The sequence below is a fragment of the Sorex araneus genome, chromosome 2, assembly GCF_027595985.1.
Source record: "Sorex araneus isolate mSorAra2 chromosome 2, mSorAra2.pri, whole genome shotgun sequence".
NCBI classification, from domain to species: Eukaryota; Metazoa; Chordata; class Mammalia; order Eulipotyphla; family Soricidae; genus Sorex; species Sorex araneus.
Window position 1 is genome coordinate 267,425,558 of NC_073303.1, and position 24,011 is coordinate 267,449,568.

General features: G+C 46.5%; 1 protein-coding gene across 1 annotated transcript in view; it reads left to right on the plus strand.

Moving 5' to 3' along the window:
* Positions 1-1,793: 1,793 nt before the first annotated feature.
* TRPC1 (transient receptor potential cation channel subfamily C member 1) overlaps positions 1,794-24,011 on the plus strand; it is a 50,469-nt gene continuing 28,251 nt past the window's right edge. The window contains exons 1-4 of the mRNA XM_055126371.1: positions 1,794-2,091; positions 11,182-11,336; positions 17,488-17,589; positions 22,040-22,242. Of these exons, the coding sequence (XP_054982346.1) occupies positions 1,917-2,091; positions 11,182-11,336; positions 17,488-17,589; positions 22,040-22,242 (635 nt within the window). The 5' untranslated portion in view covers positions 1,794-1,916. The remainder of the gene's footprint in view (positions 2,092-11,181; positions 11,337-17,487; positions 17,590-22,039; positions 22,243-24,011) is intronic.

Below are 24,011 nucleotides of genomic sequence, written 5' to 3' on the forward strand. Positions count from 1 at the left end.
TTCTGAAAGCTCTATTAGAGAACTAAAAAGGACTCGTATGAGAAAAGACAGATTTAGAAAACGTGGGAATCTAAAGGCAAGGATTGGAGCGCCAGAGTAGGAAGCAACAGATACTACAGGAGGTATCAGTGTATCACTGTCATCCCCTTGATCATCAATTTACTCAAACGGGTGCCAGTAACGTCTCCATTCATCCCAGCCCTGAGATTTTAGCAACTTCTCTTTGCTCATCCTTCCCAACAATTGGAGGCTTCTTTCAGGGTCAGGGGAAGGAGACCTGCTATTGTTACTGCACTTGGCATATCAAATACGCCACAGGGAGCTTGCCAGGCTCTTCCGTGATGTAGATCTTTAATGGGAACATATGTCTGGATGTACAAACACACACTGGAACCCTGTCTCCTATGACTTTAATAAGATGAAAGTTAGGGCCAGGGAGCTAAGTTGCTTAATTTGGAGGTACCATTCCTAATTTCTGTCACCTCGCTTTCAGAAGTATGGGAATTTCTATTTAAATTAAACTTTGATTGAACAACGACAGAAAGGATCCAAGGAAGAGTGCAGTGAATTTCTGCAGAATAAATGCCCCAAATTGGGTCGTGACAGATTTACATCACAAACGGGCTGCAAGTAGTCCAGGCTTTGGAATGGAGGATATGGGCATCTGGGGGTGCTGCAAGGTCCCCTTTGGCCAGTTGCATGGGAAAATAGACAATTCCACGGGCGGGGCGGGGCGGGGGGAGGAAATTAGACAATTCCCCCGCTGAGGCAGGGGGCGGGGATGTTCGAGTAGATGCTAAGGTTCCGATGTTCATTTGCCACCCTGCTCTTTACACATTTCAGGAGGGGCCAGAGCAATAGTCCAGCGGGGAGGTTGCTTGCTAGGCACAGGTCAGACCGGGTTCCATCTCGAGCACCCCATACTCTGAGCCTGGGCAGAAGAATCCCTGAGCCCCGCCAGCTGTGTTCCCCCAAACAGTAACAGAATGAAGTGCTACGGGAGGCTATGAGGATAACGCGCGCCCGCCAGCATCTGGGAGCAGAGAAGGCCAGATTGGGACATCAGCCTCCTGTGCACAGCGAGGACCAGGAGGCGGGGCCCCTACAGACCCCGCCCTACAGCGGCAGGCCCCGCCCCGCCTGCGGCAGACCCTGCCCCACCCACGTCAGGCTCCGCCCTTTCTCCGCCCCGCCAGCGGCCGACCCCCGTCCTGCCCGTCACAGGCCCCGCCCTTTCCCCCGCCCCTCCCACTGCAGGCCCCGCCTAGACGCAGGCCCCACCCTGAATACCACAGGCCCCGCCCCTGCCCGCCCCGGTTGCAGTAGACTTCGCTCTTCTGGCCACAGGCTCCACCCCCGCCCCGCCCCACACGCCGCAGGCCCCGCCCCGCCGCAGGCCCCGCCCCGCCGCAGGCCCCGCCCCGCCGCAGGCCCCGCCCCGGCGGCGTCGCGCCCGCCGAGCGGAAGATGACGTGAGGGGACTCGGGCGCTTTCGGGGAGCCGCGCCGCCAGCGGGTCCCGCAGCCGCCCCGAGCCCGACGTGCGCGCCGCGTCCCCCGGGGCCCGCCGCCCGCCGGCCGCGCTCCCTCCCGGCCGGGCCGCCCCCCGCGCGGCCCCCGCGGCTCCCTGGCACGGCCCCGCGCTCGGCCGCCGCCCTGGCGCGCTCCAGCCTGGCGTCCCCGGACGGCCGCGGCCCGGGCCGGCCCGGGCGCCGGCGGCTGGGCAGGGGGCGCTGGCCGCGGGGCCGCGCCTGCAGCGCCGCCCCCCGCGCGCCGGCCGCCGAGGGCGAGTGCTGGCTGCGCCCCGGCGCCAACGGGCCGCGCGCCGACGCGGCCGGGCCCACCACGCACCCCTTCGCCGGGCCCGCGGCCGCCGCGCCGCCCCCGTCCCCCGGCCTGCCCCCCGCCTGGGCCGCGATGATGGCCGCGCTGTACCCCAGCACCGACCTCTCGGGCGCCTCCTCCTCCTCCCCGCCGTCCTCGCCCTGCTCCTCGCCGTCGCCCCACGAGGTGATGGCGCTCAAGGATGTGCGGGAGGTGAAGGAGGAGAACAGCCTCAATGAGAAGCTTTTCTTGCTGGCGTGCGACAAGGGTGAGAGCGACGCCCCTGCCCCGGCACCCCGCGTGTCCACTCCTACACCCCGGCACCCCGCGTGCCCACCCTTGCGCCCTGGCATCCCGCGTGTCCACCTCTACACCCCGGCACCCCGCGTGCCCACCCCTGCGCCCCGGCACCCCGCGTGTCCACTCCTGCACCCCGCGTGCCCACCCCTGCGCCCCGGCACCCCGCGTGCCCACCTCTACACCCCGGCACCCCGCGTGCCCACCCTTGCGCCCTGGCACCCCGCGTGTCCACCTCTGCACCCCGGCATCCTGCGTGTCCACCCCCCCATCCCTCGGCATCCCGCGTGTCCACTCCTACAGCCCCCCGCATCTGTGTGTCCACTCCTACACCCCAGCATTCCGCGTGTCCGCCCCCCAGATCCCCTGGCATCCCGCGTGTCCACTCCTACAGCCCCCGGCATCCCGTGTGTCCACTCCTACAGCCCCCCGCATCCTGCGTGTCCACCCCTACACCCTGGCATCCCGCGTGCCCACCCCTACACCCCGGCATCCCGCGTGTCCACCTCCACACACTCCCCGGCATCCCGCGTGTCCACCCACACCCCACTCGGGGGTCCAGCGCGCTCCGCCCCGCCGGCGGCTCCGGTCGCGGGGGTCGGGGGTGGGTCCGGTGCTGGGAGCAGCGGGGACCCTGCGCGCTGGAATTCTGCTTCCCGGCCACGTGGATGGCCTGTCCCCAGCGCTGGGGCAACCCGGCGGGGCTTTGCACCCCCGAAGACTGCACGACCCGCGTCCTTTCCTGCGCCCTCGAAAGCCGGGCAGGTGGTCAGCAGGGCTCGAGCGCCGCTGCTGGGGTGAGGGGCCGCCGGCTGGCCCGCTCCCGGGTGGACAGGCGGCGGCACTTGCCCCGGGCGTGCGGCGTGACTTGGGGCCTGGGGGCTTCGGGTCCGCCCAGAGGCCTGATGCTCCGAGCGCGCGGGGCGCGGAGGGGAGGGCGCAGGTGCGCGCCCTGCGGCCCCCGGAGAATCCCGCGGGGGCCTAGGTCCGGGCTCGGCGTCAGCGCGGTGTTTCCCTGGGACGGTTTTCCCCCACGTTACAAAGAACGTGCTGCGGAACCTACCCCGCGCGCGCACGCCGCGGACTGGCCAGAGGATGCCCGTTTGTTGGTGTGCATCTTTAATTAAGGGGGGGCCGCCTCTTATCTCTGCCTGGAAGCCGCTTTTCTTTGCCCCGACTCGCACCAGGGGAAATAAGTTAGACTTTTTCTTTTTTCTTTTCTTTTTTTTTTTTTTTGCCTTTGATGCCTGCAGGCCAAATGCCCTAGGGCTGAGCTCATTTAGGACCCCCTACAAACTTTCTGTAAACACATTAACTTAGAGACAAAGACCCACGCCCTACCTTCCTGGCCCTACCTTCCTGCTCTCCTGTACCGTTACTTTCTGGTGTAATTGCATTTTAAGTCCACCTTGGACAGACCTTTGACTAAAAATTGTAGAGAAACCCTGGGGCGATTATGTAACCTCACAAAAATCAGCCGCGGATTATGCAAAAGTGTGAGTGTGACTGCTGTGGGTTGTTTGATTTCTTTCTTAAAAAAGTTTCCGATGGAAAGGAATTTGTGTTCTACCAGAGTAAGAGTCTCCTTCGCCCCACCTCCCTAAGCGCTGCTTATTTTAAAACCAAGTTTGTCAAGAAAGGATACTCGGTACTGTCAGACTGAGAGCAGAGGAATGCCAGGATGAAATATAGCTAGTGAGCTTCTGTGTGGCTGTGTATTTTAGGTTTATTGCAGGAGACATAATCAAAAGAGAGTTCGAATATAGGACAGTTCCATTCAGTAGTATCCGTTGAATTAGTTTAAGATTTTCTGCCATTTCCCATTAAGATTCTTGGAGAGATTTGGTTTATAAGGATGGAATGTTTATACCTCCCCTCAAAGCTTGGATATGAGTGACATTAATAGGTATTTCAGGTTTTAGGGATGTTGAGTTCTTGGGCTACATTAGGAAAAGCGAATAGGAGTTTTGCTGCTACCGGTTCTCCACCTAAAAATAGAAAGCTCTTTTTGGTATGATCTGATAAGTTACTCTCTGGGTCTGAGAATCTATTACCATTAATTCACAAGGATTTTTTTTTCTTAAGTGTTTCTAGGCCTCAAAATAACCTACCAAATTATACCAAACAGGGAAGTCTATTTTTGGATAATAGTGGAAACTTGTATTCCACTGGAACTTTATCAAGCTAAAGGGCAGCCCTTGACGAAAACAGTTACTAGGAAGGGCACATACTTTTCATCCTAATAACCCAGTAAGCCACATTTGTTCCCATTTTACAAACAAGGGAACTGAGGGTATTTTAAAAGGGGGAGGAAGACCAACCAGACTAGAGAAAAAAACTTTGCCCCGGCACTGAGCCTGCTCTTAACCACTATTGTATCCATCTCGCTGTAGATGAATGGGTAAACGTTATTTGTGTTAATAAAGACATTCACTTGTGGGCTTTTTGAGGATTGAACTTGCTCTCTATGAAGATTCAATAAACCCCGATTTCTGTGAGTTTTATCTACTTAATAAAAGCAAACAGCAAGTATGATATTTTAATGTCACCAAGTCATACCTACTCTAGAACTTCTGTGTATCTCGTGCTGATTTTCATTTATTTTGCCCTACATGGCCAAGATGTTCATAATCCATGCACCTAGCAGGAACTCCTGAAGGACAGTCGGGGGTGGGCAGATGATAGTGCAGGTGAAGGCTCTGTTCTTGCTCTCCACTTGTCCGTCCCCTGGACCCTCGGCACTGCATATGGTTTAGCGCTGAGGGCATGGCCCAGCTGCCCACCCCGTGAAAAAGCTTTGATAGTCTGTAAAGAACTGAGTTTTGTCTTTTTGTTTATTTTTGTAAATGAGTTCTATACCTCCTGGCAAGTGCTGATTTAGAAAATGGGCACTAAATAATAGTCATTACTAATCTTGAAAGTGGGTCAGAAGCATCCCAGAGGAACACTCTTCTTTGTATAAAATGTAGAAGAAAAAGTGAATGGGCTGGAGCAATAGCACAGCGGGGAGGGTGTTTGCCTTGTACGCGGCTGACCCGGGTTCGATTCCCAGCATCCCATATGGTCCCCTGAGCACCACCAGGAGTAATTCCTGAATGTACAGCCAGGAGTAACTCTGTGCATCGCCGAGTGTGACCCAAAAAGCAAAAAAAAGAAGAAAAAAGTGAATTGTTCCTATGCCAGTATAGAAAGTTAAGTGTGAGAGCCTCTTGTAAAATCTTCAGCAAGTTTACTTAAAAGAGGCAACAAAGTGATCCAGAATGAAAGCTGGCCATGACATGTTGAACAGTAATTCTTGCCACCTGTGTCTTTTTCCTCATTGTGAGTTATGGTGGAAATAACCCACTTTCATCTGTGGGATCCTGTGGTTTGCCTAATGCTTGCTGGCTGGTGAAAGGTGAAATAAGCTAAATATACTTCTTGTAAATATATTTTATTACCAATATCATAGACTGATTAGTTGGCAAATTAGCACAGACACTTTAATTTGCTGATGATCCGAATTATTTCTTGTGCAGAAGGAAATATTATAAGAATTATGTCAAAATCGCCCTTGCCAGCTTTACTGAGAGCGTTTTCAGGATATTCCGTTTGCAACTAAGGCCTTAGAAAGTCCTTAAAGCTTCAGCATGGGGTGGGGTGGGGTAGGGTGGGAGAAAGTGATATTACACCCTTATCCGGTGCTCAGTCTCCATTTACAGGCTTGTGTTACTTTTATTGTAACATCAGCTACATTGTATGACTGGATGCTTTGCTGCTGGCATTGCTACATAAAGCAGGAGCAGTGGACTAAGATGCTTTCAAAATAGGCAACATTCCTGGGAGAAGTAACATTTAGTTGCTACTCTTTTTCCGGTTCCCTTTTAGGGGAGAAGATGGTCAGGGATGAACAGGTGGTGCTCAGGGCTTCCCCTGGGCTCCCAACCATTGTGTGTGGATTCCGCCCAGGTCGGCCCTACTGTCTCTCCAGCTCTTAAATTGCTATTTTTAGCAGCGCCATAACATTTTTCAGTAGCACTTCTTAAAAACCAAAACCAAACCCTATTTGAGAACAGGTTGTAAATGTGTGGCTGTGAGAATGGCGGCGGGGAGAAAAGCACAGGGAACGTTGCTGAACGTTTGTTGACAAGGGGCGGCTAATGTCACAGGATGTGAGGGAAAACTTGCAGAAAGGAGATGAGGCACTAAAGACGGTGTCAAGGGGCATCGCAGTGTCCCTGGGCATAGTGTTTTTAGCGTTTGGGTGGACACTGATTTGGACCACACCTCCCAGTGCTCACGGGCTCCTCTGGGCTCTGTGGCCAAAAGTAACCCCGTAGTGGTGCTCAGGGACCACATTGGCACTGGGCAGGGAGCAGCAGCCTGGGCGGGCAGGTGCCTTCTTACCCCCCTTCATGTCTGCCGGCCCCTCCCCACCTGGGAGCATTTTCCAGCCAGCAGTGCTGCTGTGCGTTATGCGGCCTCCCTGTGGGTTTGATCTCGTGTGCTAGGGTCTACCCCTAAACAGACATGGCTCCCTCTTGCCCTAAGATCAGGAACCTGCCGCTTAGAATTGTGCCCAGAATTGTGCCCGTAGTATCTTCTCGTTTAGGTAAAAGAGCCGGCTTGACCTTGCTGGTCTTTTCTTGATCCCCTGGCTGAGGAGGCACGTGATTCCCTCCAGTTGGCCCTGAGGGCCAGGTACCGCCTGGGCTGGCCAGGTGGTCCTACCACTGTTGGACCCGCTCACCTGGTTGGCTGAGAATTGCTGGTCCACGAACCTCCTGAGCACTGCTTTGGAGTCCCGTATCCCATCCTGCCCCCTGCAGAGAAATAGAGTGGCATGGATGGTTCTGTCTAGCCTGTTTCTGAGCATTTCATTCACAGCAATAGACAAGTAGACAGCTCTGCGGGCCAGGGCTGCGGCAGTCTTGCCCTTGGGAACTTGCCTTTGAAGCCACCTTCCCTGCCCACACCCTGCATGTGCTCATTCATTGTCTTTACACCTTCCTGCACACCAGTGGGAAGTGCCCTGGAGACTTAACGGCCTGTTTATGGGCCAGATTTATATGTTCAAGGGCAATTGAATTTGATCATGATTTTGGGTTTTTTTTGACTTATTCTCTTTAAATAATAAAGATTGTTTTAAGTGTCTTTGGCAATCAGAATATTGCAATTGCCACCCTCAAAAGTCTACTGTCGAAACTATGATGTGAAAAGTCTCAGGTTTCCCCCCCACCCCCTACCCTCAGACTTCAGAACTCACTGAAAATTTGTTAGTTTGAAAGATGGAATCAGATATCAGACGTTCTTATTCTTATTTTTCTCCAAACTCTCATGGGCAGAGCACCACGACCCAGAGAGAATTTGATGCCAAGGACCCACGCTTTTTAAAAACTGTTAGTTAGGACATACTATTTTGTGGGTCTTTTTCTTTGCAGTGGAGGGGGTGTGTGTTTTGGTTTAGCTTTGGGGCCACAACAACAGTGCTCGGGGCTTAATCCTGGCTCTGTGTTTAGGAGTCACTTGGTGGCCCTTGCGAGACCCTGTGTGGTGCCAGGATGGGACCCAGATTGGCCCCATGCAGGACACCCAGCCCTGCCCACTGTACTCTCTCCAGTCCCGAGACATACCCTTTGCCTTCCTGACCGTTGGCGGGTTGCGGTCCAGCATGGAAGGACCCTGCTGCACGGGAAGGTCCCAGGGGTGCTGGAGGACTGTCCCAGTCAGTTCCGAGTGGCGGCGGGGCCCAGGCCCCAGGGTGCAGTCACAGTTTTGCTGCTGTTTTAAGTGCGGAAGAGAATCCGGAGGAGTCCAAGCTTGGCGTGAGTTGCCTTTAAGAAGATCACTCAGCCGACAGGGTAGGGAGCACTAGTGGGCAGGGCTGGACCCGGGAGGACAGACTGGGGCCACGTGTCCCAGTGAGTCCCCTCTGCTAAGGATGGTGTGAGCACTGAGCCTTCCCAGTGCCTGGGGAGAAGTCAGGAAAACACGGCACAGCGTGGAAATGATGCCCGGTTCAGACTTCTGAGTCGATGAGGTTTGATCGAAACCCACTTTTATTGGAACCATTTGGGCCTCCTCTGCCGGCTTGTTGCCCGCAGCTGTGCTGCGAGGGCGTGGACGGCTTGTGACCGGGCTGGGTGGGGCTGCAGGCTCTGAGACGGAGATTCTCTGTCTAGCGCTTGGGGGAGCAGCTTGCTGGCCCCTGCAGCGGGGGGCGGGCGGCCCTGTCAGCAAGAGCTGACCGCAGGGGCCGGGAGAGAGAGACGGTTGCGGGCGGGCGGGGGTAGCAACGAGCCTGCAAACGAGTGGGGAGCTTGGAAGTTTGCCCGGCAAGGCCAGCTCCTGAATTGGCGCACTGGTGAGGTGGAAATGTGCCTTCCCCTCTCAGAGAAAATAAAACTCTAGCCCCAAATTTAAGATCATGGTGCTCTTCCGTTTATGGGTTTCTTGTTGGTTTGACTGGGTTCGGGTGCTCAGGGTTTGCTCCTGGCTCAGGGATCACTCTGGAAGGTGCTTGGGGTTCAGACCAGGGGTGGCTGGGTGCAGAGCAGTGACTTGGCCCCCTCTGCTGTCTCTCGGGCCTCTAGCTATGTGTTTTATTTATTTATTTATATTTTGGAGTGGCTCTTTGGGTCCCATCCGGTGATGCTCAGGAGTTACTCCTGGCTCTGCACTCAGGAATGACTCCTGCAGTGCTCAGGGGAACATATGGGATGCTGAGGATCAAACCCAGGTTGGCTGCATACAAGGCAAACGCCCTCCCCGCTGTGCTATCGCTCCAGCCCTTATTTTTAAAAAAATGTACCTAACTCTTGAAAGCAAGTTCATTCCGACATGAAAAAGCATTTCTTTATTTGGCATAAGAAGCTGCTTTGAATTGTAATTCTTGCTCTGCCACTAGCTTCTTGCAATGTATTTCAAGTGTCTCTTTCTATATGTAAATTCATCCTAAGCGTTGAGAGCATTCTGAACCTGTCTGCTTCCAAGAACACACCAAGGCGGAATCCTTAGGACCCTGTGCAGGTTTCAGATACTTTCTGTGACTAAAATTTTTCATTTGCATAAGTCAGTTAGGTGGAACAAAGGGTGAGACCTTTTAGTATTTTTAGGACTAAAACTGAATTAAATATTTTGAAGTAAAATAGTTGTATTTAGAAATAGGAGAGGGAGGGAGGGAGGGAGAGAGTAAAGGAGAGAATAAGAAGAGAGAAGAGAAGGAGGGAGAGAAGAGAGAAGGAGGGAGGGAGGGAGAGGGAGAGTAAAGGAGAGAATAAGGGAGAGAGGAGAGAAGGAGAGAGGGAGGGAGAGGGAGAGTAAAGGAGAGAATAAGGGAGAGAGAGGAGAGAGGGAGAGAGAGGAGGAAGGGAGAGAGAGGAAGACAGTAAGGGAGAGAGCAAAAGAGAGGAGAGAGGGAGGGGGAGGAGGGAGGGGGAGGGGAGTAGAGAGAAAGTATGCACCCCACACTGGGCTGTCATGACTGGGGCAGAGGGTCATTTGAGGACTGAACTGGATGGTCCAAAAGCCAACAAAACAATAATAGGATTAAAAATCTCTTACGTTAGACAAAAAGAGATCTTGCATTTGTTTTTGTTCTATTTGGGGGCAGTTTCAGGGCCACTCCCAGATGGCTGCAGGACCACAGTGCCCAGACTGACCCGGGGCCTCCACGCAGGGCCCGGGCTGCAGGCCTTCGGGTCACCTGGCCTCACCTGGCCCTGGGAGACCCCCGGGACGCACCTGTAGGAATGTTTTATGTTTCAGTCCATGGAACTTCAGATGGACTTCATATGGAGACTACGGCACCGTCATCTTTAAAATGACTCAAAGCTGTGACATATGGAAATGAAATTATAAGAAAGTAAATGAAAATATTATAAGGAAAATAATTCTTTTTTTGACAAGTTTTGTTGAGTTATTTTAGGAATTTATTATCCTGAAAACCAACATTCAGCTTTTTCCATATACTGCACAGGGGCTTTAATTAGTTAAAAAATAATGGCGAAGTTTGTACAAGGTTTTTTTTCAAAGTCTGTTACCTTTTACATTCACTCATTTAGACTAGTGTTATTAGTGTTTTACCCTTCTGTATCATGAAATCAAGTTTCTTTTCCCTCCCACTCTGTTGTTCTCCTGTTTCTTACTCATAGACTTCTAAGGAATATTTGCAAGTCACTTAAAATATTCATTTACATTTCCTTCACTGCACAAACTGGTTAGCAGACAAATATGGTAGGCGCTCGTACAAATGATTAACTCCAATATTATTCTCCTTTTCTTCGCATGGGTCATTAGTTTTGATGTGAGCAAAAGTTAGGCATGAAGTCAAGTATAAAAAAGATCCTGACAGCTCAAATTTCACTTGGAAGTATTCAGACTTTCAGCGCTAATCCTAGGGCTTAACGTTTTTATGAGCTTTATGTTCCCTGGTTCTTTAATTAAATAGCTTCATTAGTAACATAAGGGTATGTGAGTGTGTGTGTGTGTGTGTGTGTGTGTGTGTGTGTTGGGAGAATAAATGGGAAAGAGAAGGAATTTTTAGCTATACCCACCAATTTTACACATATATCATACTGTTTTTTCCAAAGTATGGTTCCCTCTGTCAAAATTTTATAATACCTTTTACTTGTTCCTAAGTCTCATTTTCAATGTTATAATATGTAAGTAAATGTGTGTAGGTAGTTCAAATATAAACTTAAGTCCTTTAAATGTCTACTGCCCTTATTTCTAGCTGTTTTTAATAGAATAATACTTCCGTATTTTTCTATACTTTTTGAACATTTAATGCTTTAAATATCTCTCTGAAGTTTCCTTATAGTTACGATTATTAAGCTAACGACTTTTATTTCAAACTGCACGTTTTAAACTTAGCTTCTTCTTGTGTTTGCATATGGTATACATTTTACTTTCATCAGGATATAAGTCCTCAGGAAGGAAGTGTTCATGTTTTCTTTGCATGGCTTCATATAGAGATAAGAGTTTAGGGCTTTGAATCTTTTAAGTCAATGCACTTTTTATTTAAGTCATTCTTATTTAATATGTCATGGATATTAAATTATGTTTGTATATTATTATTTAGGTGACTATTATATGGTTAAAAAGATTTTGGAGGAAAACAGTTCAGGTGACTTGAACATAAATTGCGTAGATGTGCTGGGGAGAAATGCTGTTACCATAACTATTGAGAACGAAAACTTGGATATCCTGCAGCTTCTTTTGGACCACGGTTGTCAGGTACAAGGCTGGCTGATTTTATCCGGTAGCTTCTAAGAACTGTTAGATATTCCGTGTTTCTTCCCTGTTTCCGTTCCCTTTGTCTCTCCCTCCTCCCCTCCCTCTCTCTCTTTCCTTCTCTCTTTCACTTTTTAACTGTGAGCAACTAACAGTTTAACAGAGAAACAACACCAAGAAAGCCTTTTGATTAGCCTTTTTGATTCAGTTTTTTCCATCCCAACATCCCCCTTTGTATCTTTTACATCTGACAAAAGAAAATGCTTCTGGCTTTAAAAGATGACTTTGTCATGTCCACGTTATTAGTATTTATATGTGCAAAAGACGCAGTCCCAGCGCCCAGGGGGTGTGGGGACAGGTTTTCCTGCAACCTCTGTTACTTCTGGGCACAAGAGCCACAGGCTCCTCACTCACATACCACTTTTTCGATTTGCAATTTGAAAATTTGAAAATTTGGATCTAGAATTTCTCCTGTTTTACTAAATTCTCTTTCATAGTCGGAGAGGTAACGGGTGCTTGTAATTAAACGTAGATGATTTTCTTTTACACTGGAAGGCACTGGGGTGGGGGACTGTGCAGTGGGTTAAGTCCCCAGCACCACATATGGTCCCCTGAACCCGCCAGGGGTGATTCCAGAAGGCAGAGCCCGGAGTGAGCCCTGAGTGCCGCCTGGCAGAAAAAGCCAAAACAGAAAAGAAAAAAAAAATTAAAATCAGAAGCGTTCACCGCTGTTTGTCCTCAACTCAGGTAGAGAAACGGGGATGTGTCTGAGTTCTGAGAATTCAGTCTAGAGATTCTGAAAGAATTCAATAATTTGCTTCTTTTTTAGTTTGCTTATAATGGGACTTAATGTATGAAGAAACTGTTCTTACTTTTCTCCTTTCAAATATATGATTGTGTGCATAGTTGTGGCTTTTGATTCATGAGGTTTTTATTTTGAATGGCGACAGGAAACCCTCACAGAGGTTTAGAAAATATAAGTAGGTTAATTCTTTGTGTGTGTATATGTAAATATATGTATATATGTATATATGTAAAATACACATGTAAATATATGTGTAAATAATAAATATAAATATATATGTAAATATATATGTATACACATTACAAATTGTGGTACTCTCTGTACATATTTTAAAGAAATTGCTTGTCAGTAATCTGAGCTATCTGGAACCCCAAGAATCACAAAGTAAGTTCAAAAGTTTTTTGATGCCTGAAACCCCATCATTAGGAGTACTGTAAATCACGGTATCACAAATAAAAATTTATAAATTACATCTTTTGAGCAGTTTCTTCACTTCAGCCACAGGGGTACTTCTGGAGCTGCAGTCTGCCTTTTCTCTTAGAATGCACTTTAGCAAACTTAATTAGTTATCCAATCCTTAGAGAACTGGGGTAACAGAAGGGGCCTGAGGACTGTCGTGAATGTAGAAGGGCAGTTCCCATGACTAACGAAGGCTTGAGAGTTTCACATATCCCATCACCCCTGGGAACGTGTCATAGCTCATCGTCACTGCCTTGTGGAAAGGCAGGTAAGGGTTCTTTCAACAGTGACCCAAGTCAGTAGGGGAAAGTTAAATTATATTCAGTTCTTACTATTTTAAAGAAAAGAATAAACATGTAGTATTTCTCAAAGCAGAAAACTTGCAAACAGTTGAAATGTCAGCATTAACCACTTAAAGGTATAAGCTTCAGTTCCCTGGAAAACAAAGTTATAAAGAAACTCACTCCCTGATAATCCTGGAGAAAAGAGTTCTAATGGTGTGATCATCACTTTTTGTCATTCTCTATATCCCATCTGTAATAATTCCACAATATACATGTTTCTGTTGCATAACCAAGCACATTTGAACATCACAGCCAGCCAATATAGATGTTGCATTCTATGGGATTGAAAAACTGGGGCTCATAAACTTGAATGAACTGCCGTAAGTTCTCAATTACTTGAGGCAGAGCTAACATTGGAACCTGATCTTTTGCCTGCAAGTCCCATGCTCTTTCCAGGTCTCCGGGTTCCGACTCAGGTTACCTGTGTCTTACCATCAGCGAACAAATGTTCAAGGTCTTTGGTTGAATGTGATTGTAGAAATGAATAAGTAAAACTTCAAGTTCTGCACTAGAACACGAAGACTAACTGGACAATGAAGCTACATTAGCTTAAAAATCAAACATCACACACACACAAAAAATAATGTATTTGCTAATGTTCCGTGGTGATACTTGGCCCTGGTGTCATGCTTTGAGGTTTCAAAGTGCTTCCGTGTGTTTTGTCTGAGGCCAGCGGCTTCTGCTGCCAGCTCTGCCCCACTAGACCGATTTCCGGAGACCTTTTCAGTTTCCCAGCTGAGGGGAGGTTCCAGCTGCTGTGTGACTGGGTGCAGCTCGCTTGGAACTCACGGGCCACTCCTGCTCACACAAAGCAACGCCTGGGGTGTGTGCATAGTCCCCGAGGTCTCTGTTGAGAAGCCGTGTCTTAGGGTGACTTACAGTGCGGCATCTCCTGGGTTTGCGCTGCCCAAGGTTTCCGAGCTCCGTCCTGGATGCTAACTGTGGCGTGTATGTAGTGCCTCCATGTGTGAGGAATTAAACAGTAAATGCACCTGTCCGTCCTCAGAGCAGCCTGTGAGACGAGGGCTTTCTTTATCGCCACTTCCTAGAGGAAGCCAAGGCACGGAGCCATTTTGTAACTTCTCCACACATGAGACTGGAATTTGAAGCCAGCTTCTGGGAACAGGATTCATTCTCTGGCCCAGGACTAATTCCACTCTCAAAAATGCACAGAAAGGTAAACGGAGGGCAGCAAAGGCTCGGGCCCTGTGTATCCTTAGAAGCTCTCAATTGAAAGTTTTTTTGACCAAAATGTTCAGGCTGGAGAGGCATGGAAAAAAGTTGGAGAAACAAGTAAAAACTGATTAAAAAGGGGGGAAGGGTTCTAAATAGGTTAAGAAATAATGAGTTTTATTTGATAGATAGCAGGGTTCGCTGCATGACTGGTGAGAAAGGTGTGTGCAGTGGTGTTGGGGGCAGGCTGGGCCCAGTGGCTGCCTGGGATAGGACGGGACGTGGGCGGCAGAGTCAGCAGGCGCCAGAGCCGTGGGTCCGGAGGAGGACGCCTGCATTGGGACCCCTCAGCCCTGTATCCCGGGCTCAGAGCGGTGCTTCGAGAGCTGCTGCTCTGGGAACGTGGCCTGGCCGTAGCCACCAGGGTGACTGTGCACACAGAGCTTCTGTCGTATTAGGGAGGAGTAGGGAGAGGCGACTTAAAGCCTGGGGGATGGGCAGAGGTTACAGAGAGGGCCCTGCCACTCCTATAAATACTGGAGCATCTTGTAAATCAGAGTTTCTGGGAGGACTCTGGGACCACGCAGGACCCCTCGGGCTGATCAGTGACCTTTGAGAATAGGTGGGCGCGCGGCAGGTCTAAGGGATGTTCTAGGAGAATCGACGAAACTTGCCGAGTATCCAGTGGAATCCAGGATGATTTGGGATGTTAGAAATGGGAGACTGGGAGAAAGAAGGGTGGAAGGACAGAAGGCTGAGGTGGGAAGCTTAGGACTTGGGCAGTCTCAAGGGGACAGTGAGAAGTGAAGGTTCCGCCTCGGGCAGCGGAGGGAGGGCGGCTGCGCCAACGCTCTCTGAGAAGCAGGTTCCACTTCTTCCTGAGCATCAGTGCAGGACGCTAGACGCCAGGGGTTGTCTCATTACACCAGGGGGCTGCTGCGATGCTGTGAAAATAAGTTTTTAATGTATTAATCAAACACCAAGGAAAATACAGAGGGAGGAAAGATATTTTTTGGAATAGCATTTAAAACTCTTCTATCAGTAGAATCCGAGAAAATTATCCACATTGATTTGAGAAACTTGAGAGTGAGAAAAAGAAATTTTGAATGGCAAGTGAAAGATAGGATCAATTCAAGGTTGCAGAGAGAGTGGAGGGGTTATTTTCTGAGGGGACCTGGGGCCTCAGGCTGATATTTTTCAGAGGGAAGAACCCAGGTCCATTCATAGGGGAACTTTAACTGGAATATCAAGGTGGGAATTTTACCTTTAGAAAAGAAACGACTTCATATTTCAAACTTAGAGGAAAGAGTATGGGAATTGTTCAAAAGACAAATTCTGGAATGTAGTGGAAGCTACAAACTTCATAAATATACAATAAGTACATTTACTGAACAGATTTCAATAAGGAATGGCAAATATCTGTGAGAAATCCTGATACAAAATTAATGAGGGTATTTTGTTTGCCTGTGGGTATTAAAAATATAATTCAGAATGTATTCTCTCCCAAAACTGCCTTTGGTTTATCAAGTAGCATTTATAAATTTGTATAGAAAATGTCAACGCTATCTCCTTATTTACATGGTCTTTTTTCTGTCAGTAATACTTTCTATACCTGAAGCTTATCCTTTAAGCACTGAAAGATTTGACATAAATCTCACTTTATTCTTTACTAAATAGTGTATCTGAATATAATTTAACTTTTGCCATCGTGAATGGGACTCACTGAAGACAGAATCATTTTTGCTTGGCTTCCTGTCCTGGGAAACAGCTTATTCTGCTGTGGAGTGCTCTTGCTCCCCCGACCTCTTACCTTTTCATCGGTGAGCTTTGGGTGATGTTTGCTCTCTTTCTCCGGAGTGCCTTTTGGTGCAGCCAGCCCTTCTGCACCCCTGATCCAGGGCGCCGGGAAGTGCATCTCTGCCCAGCTTGCAGGTGACCCAGGTGACAGGGCCAGTTCCTTGGCCACTTCCTGCCGGGACGCCCCTGTGGCTGGCTGGTGGGGGTCCAGAAGGGAGTGTTCAGACATGAGCAGCCTGTCAGGTGGCTGAAACTGCCTGCCGGCAGCATCGAGTTAGAGGTTAAAATTAAAATTCATCAATGAAGTGTTTCAGGGTAATGGGCATATTCTTCTTTTTTGCTTGTTTCACCTGATCAAATATCATTAAAACAAAACGAAACCGGAGACCATTTTGCAATGCATGCTGAGAAAGAATAACGCTGGACTCAATAATAAGCTCACAGCACAATGAAGGCTAAAGTTTTAAGGAAAAAAATGATCAAGATTTCCCGCAGTTTTTTTTTAATCTATGTGGGAATACACAAGCTCTTTTTGATTGTTGAGTGTGACCGTCTGTCTGTTGGTGTGACACAGCCCCTTTTTCAAACACCAGGATGAAGTTTTCCGTTTGTTGGTTAGTTTTTGAGTTCAGATAAAATGGAGGAGAGCATTATTCTTCTCCATTCAAAGAATATTAAAGCTCGATAGTTTTGTTTTTTGAAGTGTGAGCAATAAATATTAAATATCTGATAGTTTCATTTTTCAGAAGTATGAGTAATAAACAATATTAGATATCAAATAGTTTTATTTTTAGGAATATGAGCATTCTGGATTATAACAGTTTGAAAATGCAAAGATAGAAAATCGGGCATTTTACTAGATTAAATCATTATCCCAGTGTTTCCCAAGTACCTTCATGGTTTTCTTTTTATAAAGAAAAGAAAGACGCTCAGGAAATGATGCTGAGGTTGCCAGATGTGGTCCCCGGGCTGTGGGCTTTGTTAGAGACCTGCCGAGTGCCTGGCAGAGTTGGTGCCTCAGAATGAGCAAGTCGTTCTCCCTCCTGTCCCAGAAGGTACTGGCGCTTCGCACCTGTCAGACTGTCGGTGTCAGTGGCGAGTGTGTCCTGTCTCAGTGAGGGTGTCTGCTTTGGAGACCTACACCCACGCGTCCTTTCTGCGTCCTTCCTGTTTACATTTTTCTCATTGTTGCCAGCCCCATGGTTGCTCTGAGCATTTAACCAGATGACACTCACCCCTAACCTGTAGGGATCCGTCTGGGTCATGTCTTTAGAAGTTTGGGATGTCCCAAAGTGCAGTTCTGGGGGGGAGGAGGAATCAGGGGGTGCTCCGTGGGCCCACCCGCAGCCCCGCTGCCACCCCTCATCACTGGCCAGCCCCTGGCTTGGCTCCAGGCTGGCAGGTGTGGGGCCTGGCCCGGGACCGCTAATGCAAGGGAGGTGCTAGCTGGAGCATCTTCTGATAAAATACAGGATCGCTGTGCACAGTACAGTTCAGTTCTGGTTGCAATTTGGGACACATAGTTAACTTTTTTTCTCCTCCATTTTAATTTTTAACTTGTTTTTTTTTTTTAAAGTCTGCAGATGCACTTTTGGTGGCAATCGACTCCGAAGTAGTGGGAGCTGTTGATATCCTACTCAACCACCGGCCAAAGCGGGCGTCCAGACCGACCATAGTAGTCAGTACTCTTAAATACTTGTTAATTTGGATTTTTTAACCAAAATAGACCACCTTCCCCATTGTCAGCTTTTTTTTTTCTTCCCCTCAAATTATTTTGTTTTTTGAAATAAATTTCCTTCTGTAAAACACTGCTGGAAGTAAGTAGACATTTGCAAGAATAATTAGTATTGCTTTCAGAACATTTTTTTTAAATATTAGTGATAATTCCATACTTCCAGTATGAACCAGTGTATTTAGTTTGGGAGATTCTATAGGTTGTTGAAATTATGGGTTAGTTTCCAGATGGATTTTAAGAATTAAATATAATTATTTCAAAACTGATAGTAGATGAATATCTGACTTGGAGTGGAAGGACTCGCTAGTGTAAAAGCGGTGGACAAAAATAGCACGTGCCTACCCCTTTCACTTGCAGAGTTAAATTTCTGAAATTCAGGCAGGCAAAATTTGAAAAGCAGATGAAAAACTGATAAAAAAACATTTTTTTTAGCATGCTCAAGTCTGTAATCTTAGTGTTAGATGAACTGATGAAAAATACAAATTAGACAAGGACATAAAAATATCAGAAAAGAAAACACCAGGTATTAAATAAAAATATCAGATAAAAATATCAGAAAAGAAAACACCTTATTTACTGTCAAATACAGTACTAAGTTTTGCTTATTAAGCAAAATTTAAAAAGTGATAATTGTGTAGCTGTAATAGTCTCCTGCCACAGTGATTGGGGAGGGCATTTGGGAAAGCAGAAAAATGTCATAAATAAGAACGATGTTCAGGTTCTTTGGCTTAGGATATCATCACGCTTCTCAGGAAAGTGACCAGAAATGTGACAAAATGTTAGTTGCAAACTTATTTGTGGCAATGAGAAAGCCATGTGTCACATCTACGTATCCCAAAATAAAAGCTTGGAAATAGTATTTGAAAGAAATAGTTAAGACCGAAGTAAAGTAGGAGAGTAGTAAATTGTATATATAATGTGACCAAAGGTCAAACCTGAGTAAATGGAAACTGCATGGAAATATAGCAAAATGTTATTTAACAGCAATTATCTCTTAATACCAAGTTAAGGAGATAAACATTTTTCTTTATTGCTTTTATAATTGGTAAGATAGCTGCTAATAATATTCTAACTTAAAAATATCACTATCACTGTCATCCTGTTGTTCATCGATTTGCTTGAGCGGGCACCAGTAACATCTCCATTGTGAGACTTGTTGTTACTGTGTTTGGTATATCTAATACGCCACAGGTAGCTTGCCAAGCTTTGCCGTGCGGGCAGGATACTCTCGGTAGCTTGCTGGGCTCTCTGAGAGGGGCAGAGGAATTGAACCTGGGTCGGCTGTGTGCAAGGCAAACGCCCTACCTGCTATGCTATTGCTCTAGCCCAACTTTAAAATATATTTACTATATATCAAAATTCAATAATTATGACATTCATTATTGGTGATGATATAGTGGAATAAGCAACTTAAATAACACCTGGAAAAAATAATTTGATTATATTCAGAATGAAACTATTATCCCCAAGGATTAGAAGTTAGTTTTATATTACTGCCATTATCGGAGAAGTGTGAGACACTAAGTTGTACACTCTACCCTATTTGAACTGCAATACTCTCATTCAGATTATTTAAAAAACTGTGTGTGACTATTCTCAGAGGAGGTATCACCTAGTTTATGAGAGTAACTAGAATAGAGAAAAACAGGCCAAGGATACAGTTTCTGTCCGAAGGATCAGACATACCTAGAATTTGACACAGTTTTCTGGAATCTCTTCTGCAGTTGTAACTTTGGTGTGCATATTCCGCCTTCGAGCGGATTCCACCTTGAGCCTTTAGACGGGTTACTTTCTTTCGGGAGCTCAGAGAGATCATACTGTACGGGAGGATTGGAGTCAATCATTTCAATGCCGTGGGCATTGCCAGTTAGCTCTTCAAAGTTATGTCTTCCCTGCTGAGTGCAGGAGTTTTCTGCTCGTCTCTGGTGAAAAAAGATTCTGCGTCTGTCACAGAGATACGTCCAGCGATATCAGCACCTCATTTAAGTGACCTTGTTATTTTGAAGCAAGCAGTGCCGTGTATTTTTATATGCTTGCTTTTACCATTTCAGTGAATCCATTCGATATTTTTGGATGATCAACTGTCTTTGATAAGTTTTGACTTTCAAGTATAAGTTGTCTTTTGATATTATCTAGGTTATATTATGAATATTAAAATTATAGTCTTAGGCATAATCTTATGAGAGAATAATTTTTTCTTTATAATCAGTAATAAAGGAGAAGGCTTAAATTTTTTTTTTTTTCCGCGCCACCAAGTTCGTACCTTCTCAACGGACCCACAAAATGTCGGACACCACGCCTTCTCCCGGAGGGGAGAGAGACCAAGAAGGAAGGTTCTTTCCTCCGTTAGCCGGCGTGGGACAAAGGCTTAATTCACAGTCTCCATACATGGGTGCAGGCACTTGCTGGAACCCCAATTCCTAAAGCTGTCTCTGGTTCCCGCTTGTTCCACATCCACCGGCTCTGCAGGGGCATGGGCGCCCGGGCCGAAAACCCGGCAGGCCGGAGCCGAGCACGGGCCCGACTCAGAAGGCTTAAATTTTAAGATTTTTCTGTAAACTTTAAATAAATGAAACAATTTAAAGCATTCAGTACATGGGAAATATATTAATTTGTAAAAGGGAAATAAGTATGTTGAAATTCTAAAATTGATTGATAGAAGAAAAACAAACTATTAAAAGGATTTTATATGAATACAAATTTCACCTCTTTGGCATTTATATACATATATGTATATACAAATATATAGGAGAGTGAGTGAGAGAGAGAACTCTGTAAAACTGCTCATGGCAAGCGAGAGAGTCCAGTGAGCAGGACGCCGGCCTTGCACACAGCCCACCTGATTCACTCCCTGACACCCATATGGTCTTCCAGCATCCTTGGGGTGGGCCCTGAGCACAGAGCCAGGAGTAAGGCCCGAGCACAGCTGGGTGTAACCCAAAAACCAAAGAGAAAAAGGAAAGAGACTCCTTAGAGTCTTTGGACCTATAATTTCACTCAAGTGTTTCTATGTTTTTGAGGCAGGGTTAAAGTTTTTAGAATTCAATTCATAAAGACATCTGTGGTCATGTTACTTAATTCAGTAAAATAAAATATCTTGAATATAGAGTGAGCTTCTTTAAATGGAATGCAAACTTTTATACATAAAGTTTCCCCCTGATGGCTCTGGGCTATAGTCAGCCTAGTGAGATTTTTTTTTTAGAAAGGAATCTGGGTCTTCAGAATACCAAGGACCCCTTTTCCCGTCCCCTAAGTAATTAGTGCAAAATCACTCATGCCAAAGATGTCCCCAAAAAGGGGTATGGTAGAGAGAGGACTAGAGGGACATTATGGAAGATACTCTTTGAGTAGTGTCAGCACAGGCATTTTCATTTTTTCTGCTTTTCTATGCGTTCAGATCTTTTAGAGTGTGAGCACATTACTTTTAAAACGTCACTAAGCTTAACCAGTAGAACATGAGCTTGGTGAGCTGATGCAGTGGAGTCGAGCAGCTTTCAGGAGCAGCTCTAAATGAGAGAAGTACGGGAAAGAATGTGTCAGTCATAAAGGGCTGAAGCTTTTCCACTTCACCCTGACCTTTAGCTCCTGCTGTTCCCGTCCCCCACCGAGCCCTGGGCATGCAGGGAGTGTGGCTCAGGCTCCCTGGAACGCACACCTGCTTCTCCACACACTTTGCCTTCTGCCTGTGTATCTCGGGGCTTTATTTCCTCTGAGCCTCAGTTTTTTCATGGGATTGCAATGCTCAGATTTTCAGGAATTTGGGGGTATTTAAGATGATTTAAGTGGGAGGGGCCCTGTAGACCCCACATTTACTCAGCAGCAGCAGGGATGTCATTGTTTTTGTCATCTGCAATAGGTAGGAGTCTAGATAATTGTTAGAAATACAGAATGGAGAGTACTTCCTATTTAATTACCTCTTTTAAGTTGGGTGAATGTTACTGATTTGACAAAATTTGCCAAAGAGGTGAAATTTAAAAATATTATTCTCATACATTTGTCACATTCCCTAATTCTAGAATTTCTGGTTTACTATTATTTTCTTTTCTTAAATTCTTGTTCTTATTTCTGTCATGCTTTTTTCTATAATCCTGTGAAAATTAATCCCTAAAGCGTTTCTCTAGATATTCTCACTTTGTTAGTAAAATGGAATTCTAGTCTTATAAATGTTTCCTAATAAAGGTTCTGTCTTTCATAATGATACTGAGTTTATTAATTAAAAAGAGTTGAGGTTTTAAAAAAATTCAGTCCTGGTAAAATATTTATTGTAGTCTTTAAAATAATTCTTACATTCTTTGTGACATCTTTTTTTTTTCCATTTTACTCTTCGATAAATGGGGTTATTTTTGAAATCAGAAGTAATTAACTTTAGGACATTTATATAAATATTTTTCAGAAGCTAATGGAGAGAATTCAAAATCCCGAATACTCAACAACTATGGACGTGGCTCCAGTCATTTTAGCTGCTCATCGGAACAACTACGAGATCCTGACGATGCTCTTGAAGCAGGATGTGTCTCTGCCCAAACCCCATGCCGTGGGCTGCGAGTGCACATTGTGCTCTGCAAAAAACAAAAAGGACAGCCTTCGACACTCCAGGTGAGAACATGAGGATCTTGATCACTAACGTGTGATGCAGTGGAGGGTCTCTGCAGCCGTGGCATCTGCCCGTTCTCTCTGGGTAACTGCAGAAGTGCTGATGCTTCCAGCTCAGGAGAGACACACTCTGGCTCTTCGGCCTGTGAGTTCTTCTCTCTCAGTTATTCCTCTCTTGCTTATTCTTGTGGGCCTTCCCTGGGGGAGTTGTGCACTCTCTCAGCAAACTGCATCCCTAATTCGGCCTTGTTTGTTTCGTTGGTTAGTTTTGGGCCACACAGGGGACCATATGGTGCCGGGACCCATCGGGTTCTCTCTATGGACCCAATTTTATATTTTAAAAGAGGTATTTACTAAATTATGAGTACCCAGGAAAAGCCTTCAAATTATGAATAAGGCCTATGCCCTATTCCCACTGGTAGGGAATGTGGAGTACTGTTTGCTTTTTTAGAAGAAATTTATTAACCTATGGAATTTCCTAAGAATTTTCTAAGAGGCAGAGATACCATTTCCTATCTTATTTTGAATAAAAATTAGAAACATAGCAATAGTAAAGCAGGTGGGGCACTTGCCTTGCAAGCGGCAGAACCAAGTTTGGTCCCTGTCACACATATGGTACTCCACATATGGTACCCCCAACATTCCAGGAATAAGCTCTGAGTAGCGCCAGGTACTCAGGGACGCTGTCTCGTTTGCCAAGACATCAAAAATCAGATGGGCCGGAAATGTAATGCGATTCAGAGACGACCGCTGGACTAGAGCAGTTACTGACTGGATTCCACAAGATGTCAAAAGACCACATCGCCGCCCACCTACAAGTTGGTCAGACTTATTCGTCAAAACCCTGAATGAACGGTTTGAGGCTCTTCCTGTTCCTGGAGCAAGCAGATATCATTAGGCTACACTAGCACGCAACAGGGACAGATGGAGACATTACTGGCGCCCACTCGAGCAAATTGAAGATCAATGGGAAGACAAGTGATACCACCGGGTTGGTCCAAAAACCAAAGGAATAGTAATAAAAATTTTTTTCAACCTATCTAAATAGTCGACTGGATACACTTCTTCTTTCACACAGTATCAAAAGTTTATATTGATATAATAATTGGTTTTTAAATTTTAAAGATAGTGCCAGGTCCAGATGATAAGGTCTGTCACTGCCACTGTCATCTCGTTGCTCATCGGTTTGCCCAAGCGGGCACCAGTAACGTCTCCATTGTGAGACTTGTTGTTACTGTTCTTGGCATGTCCAGTATGCCACAGGGAGCTTGCCAGGCTTTGCAGTGTGAACAAGATACTCTCGGTAGCTTGCCAGGCTCTCTTAGAGGGGCGGAGGAATCGAACCTGGGTCGGCCACGTGAAAGGCGAACTCCATACCCGATGTGCTATCGCTCCAGCCCCTATGATAAGGTCTAGAAAATACTTTTTAGTGGTGTAGAAAGAATAGTGAACCATTGAGGCTTAGGAAAACCCTTACATTAAATGTTACTGTTGAATTGAAAGAAGGAAAGATGCCATCTCTTTTGTGTAGATTCTGGATGTTTCTGTGGTTAGTCTTTGTTTCTTCAGCTTTTTGTACAAGACCATTTAGTGCATCTTGCAGTATTGCTTTAATGACCAAAAACTTTGTTAGCTGGGTTTGACAGCGAGGTCTTTGCACTGCACCATCAAATGTGAATGATGACCCAGCTGGAAGAGCGTTTCTCTTGGCTGTCTGTCCCGCTGAGTGTTGGCTGCAGCCTACTGTCCCGTTCTAGCCCAGAGGCTCGCAC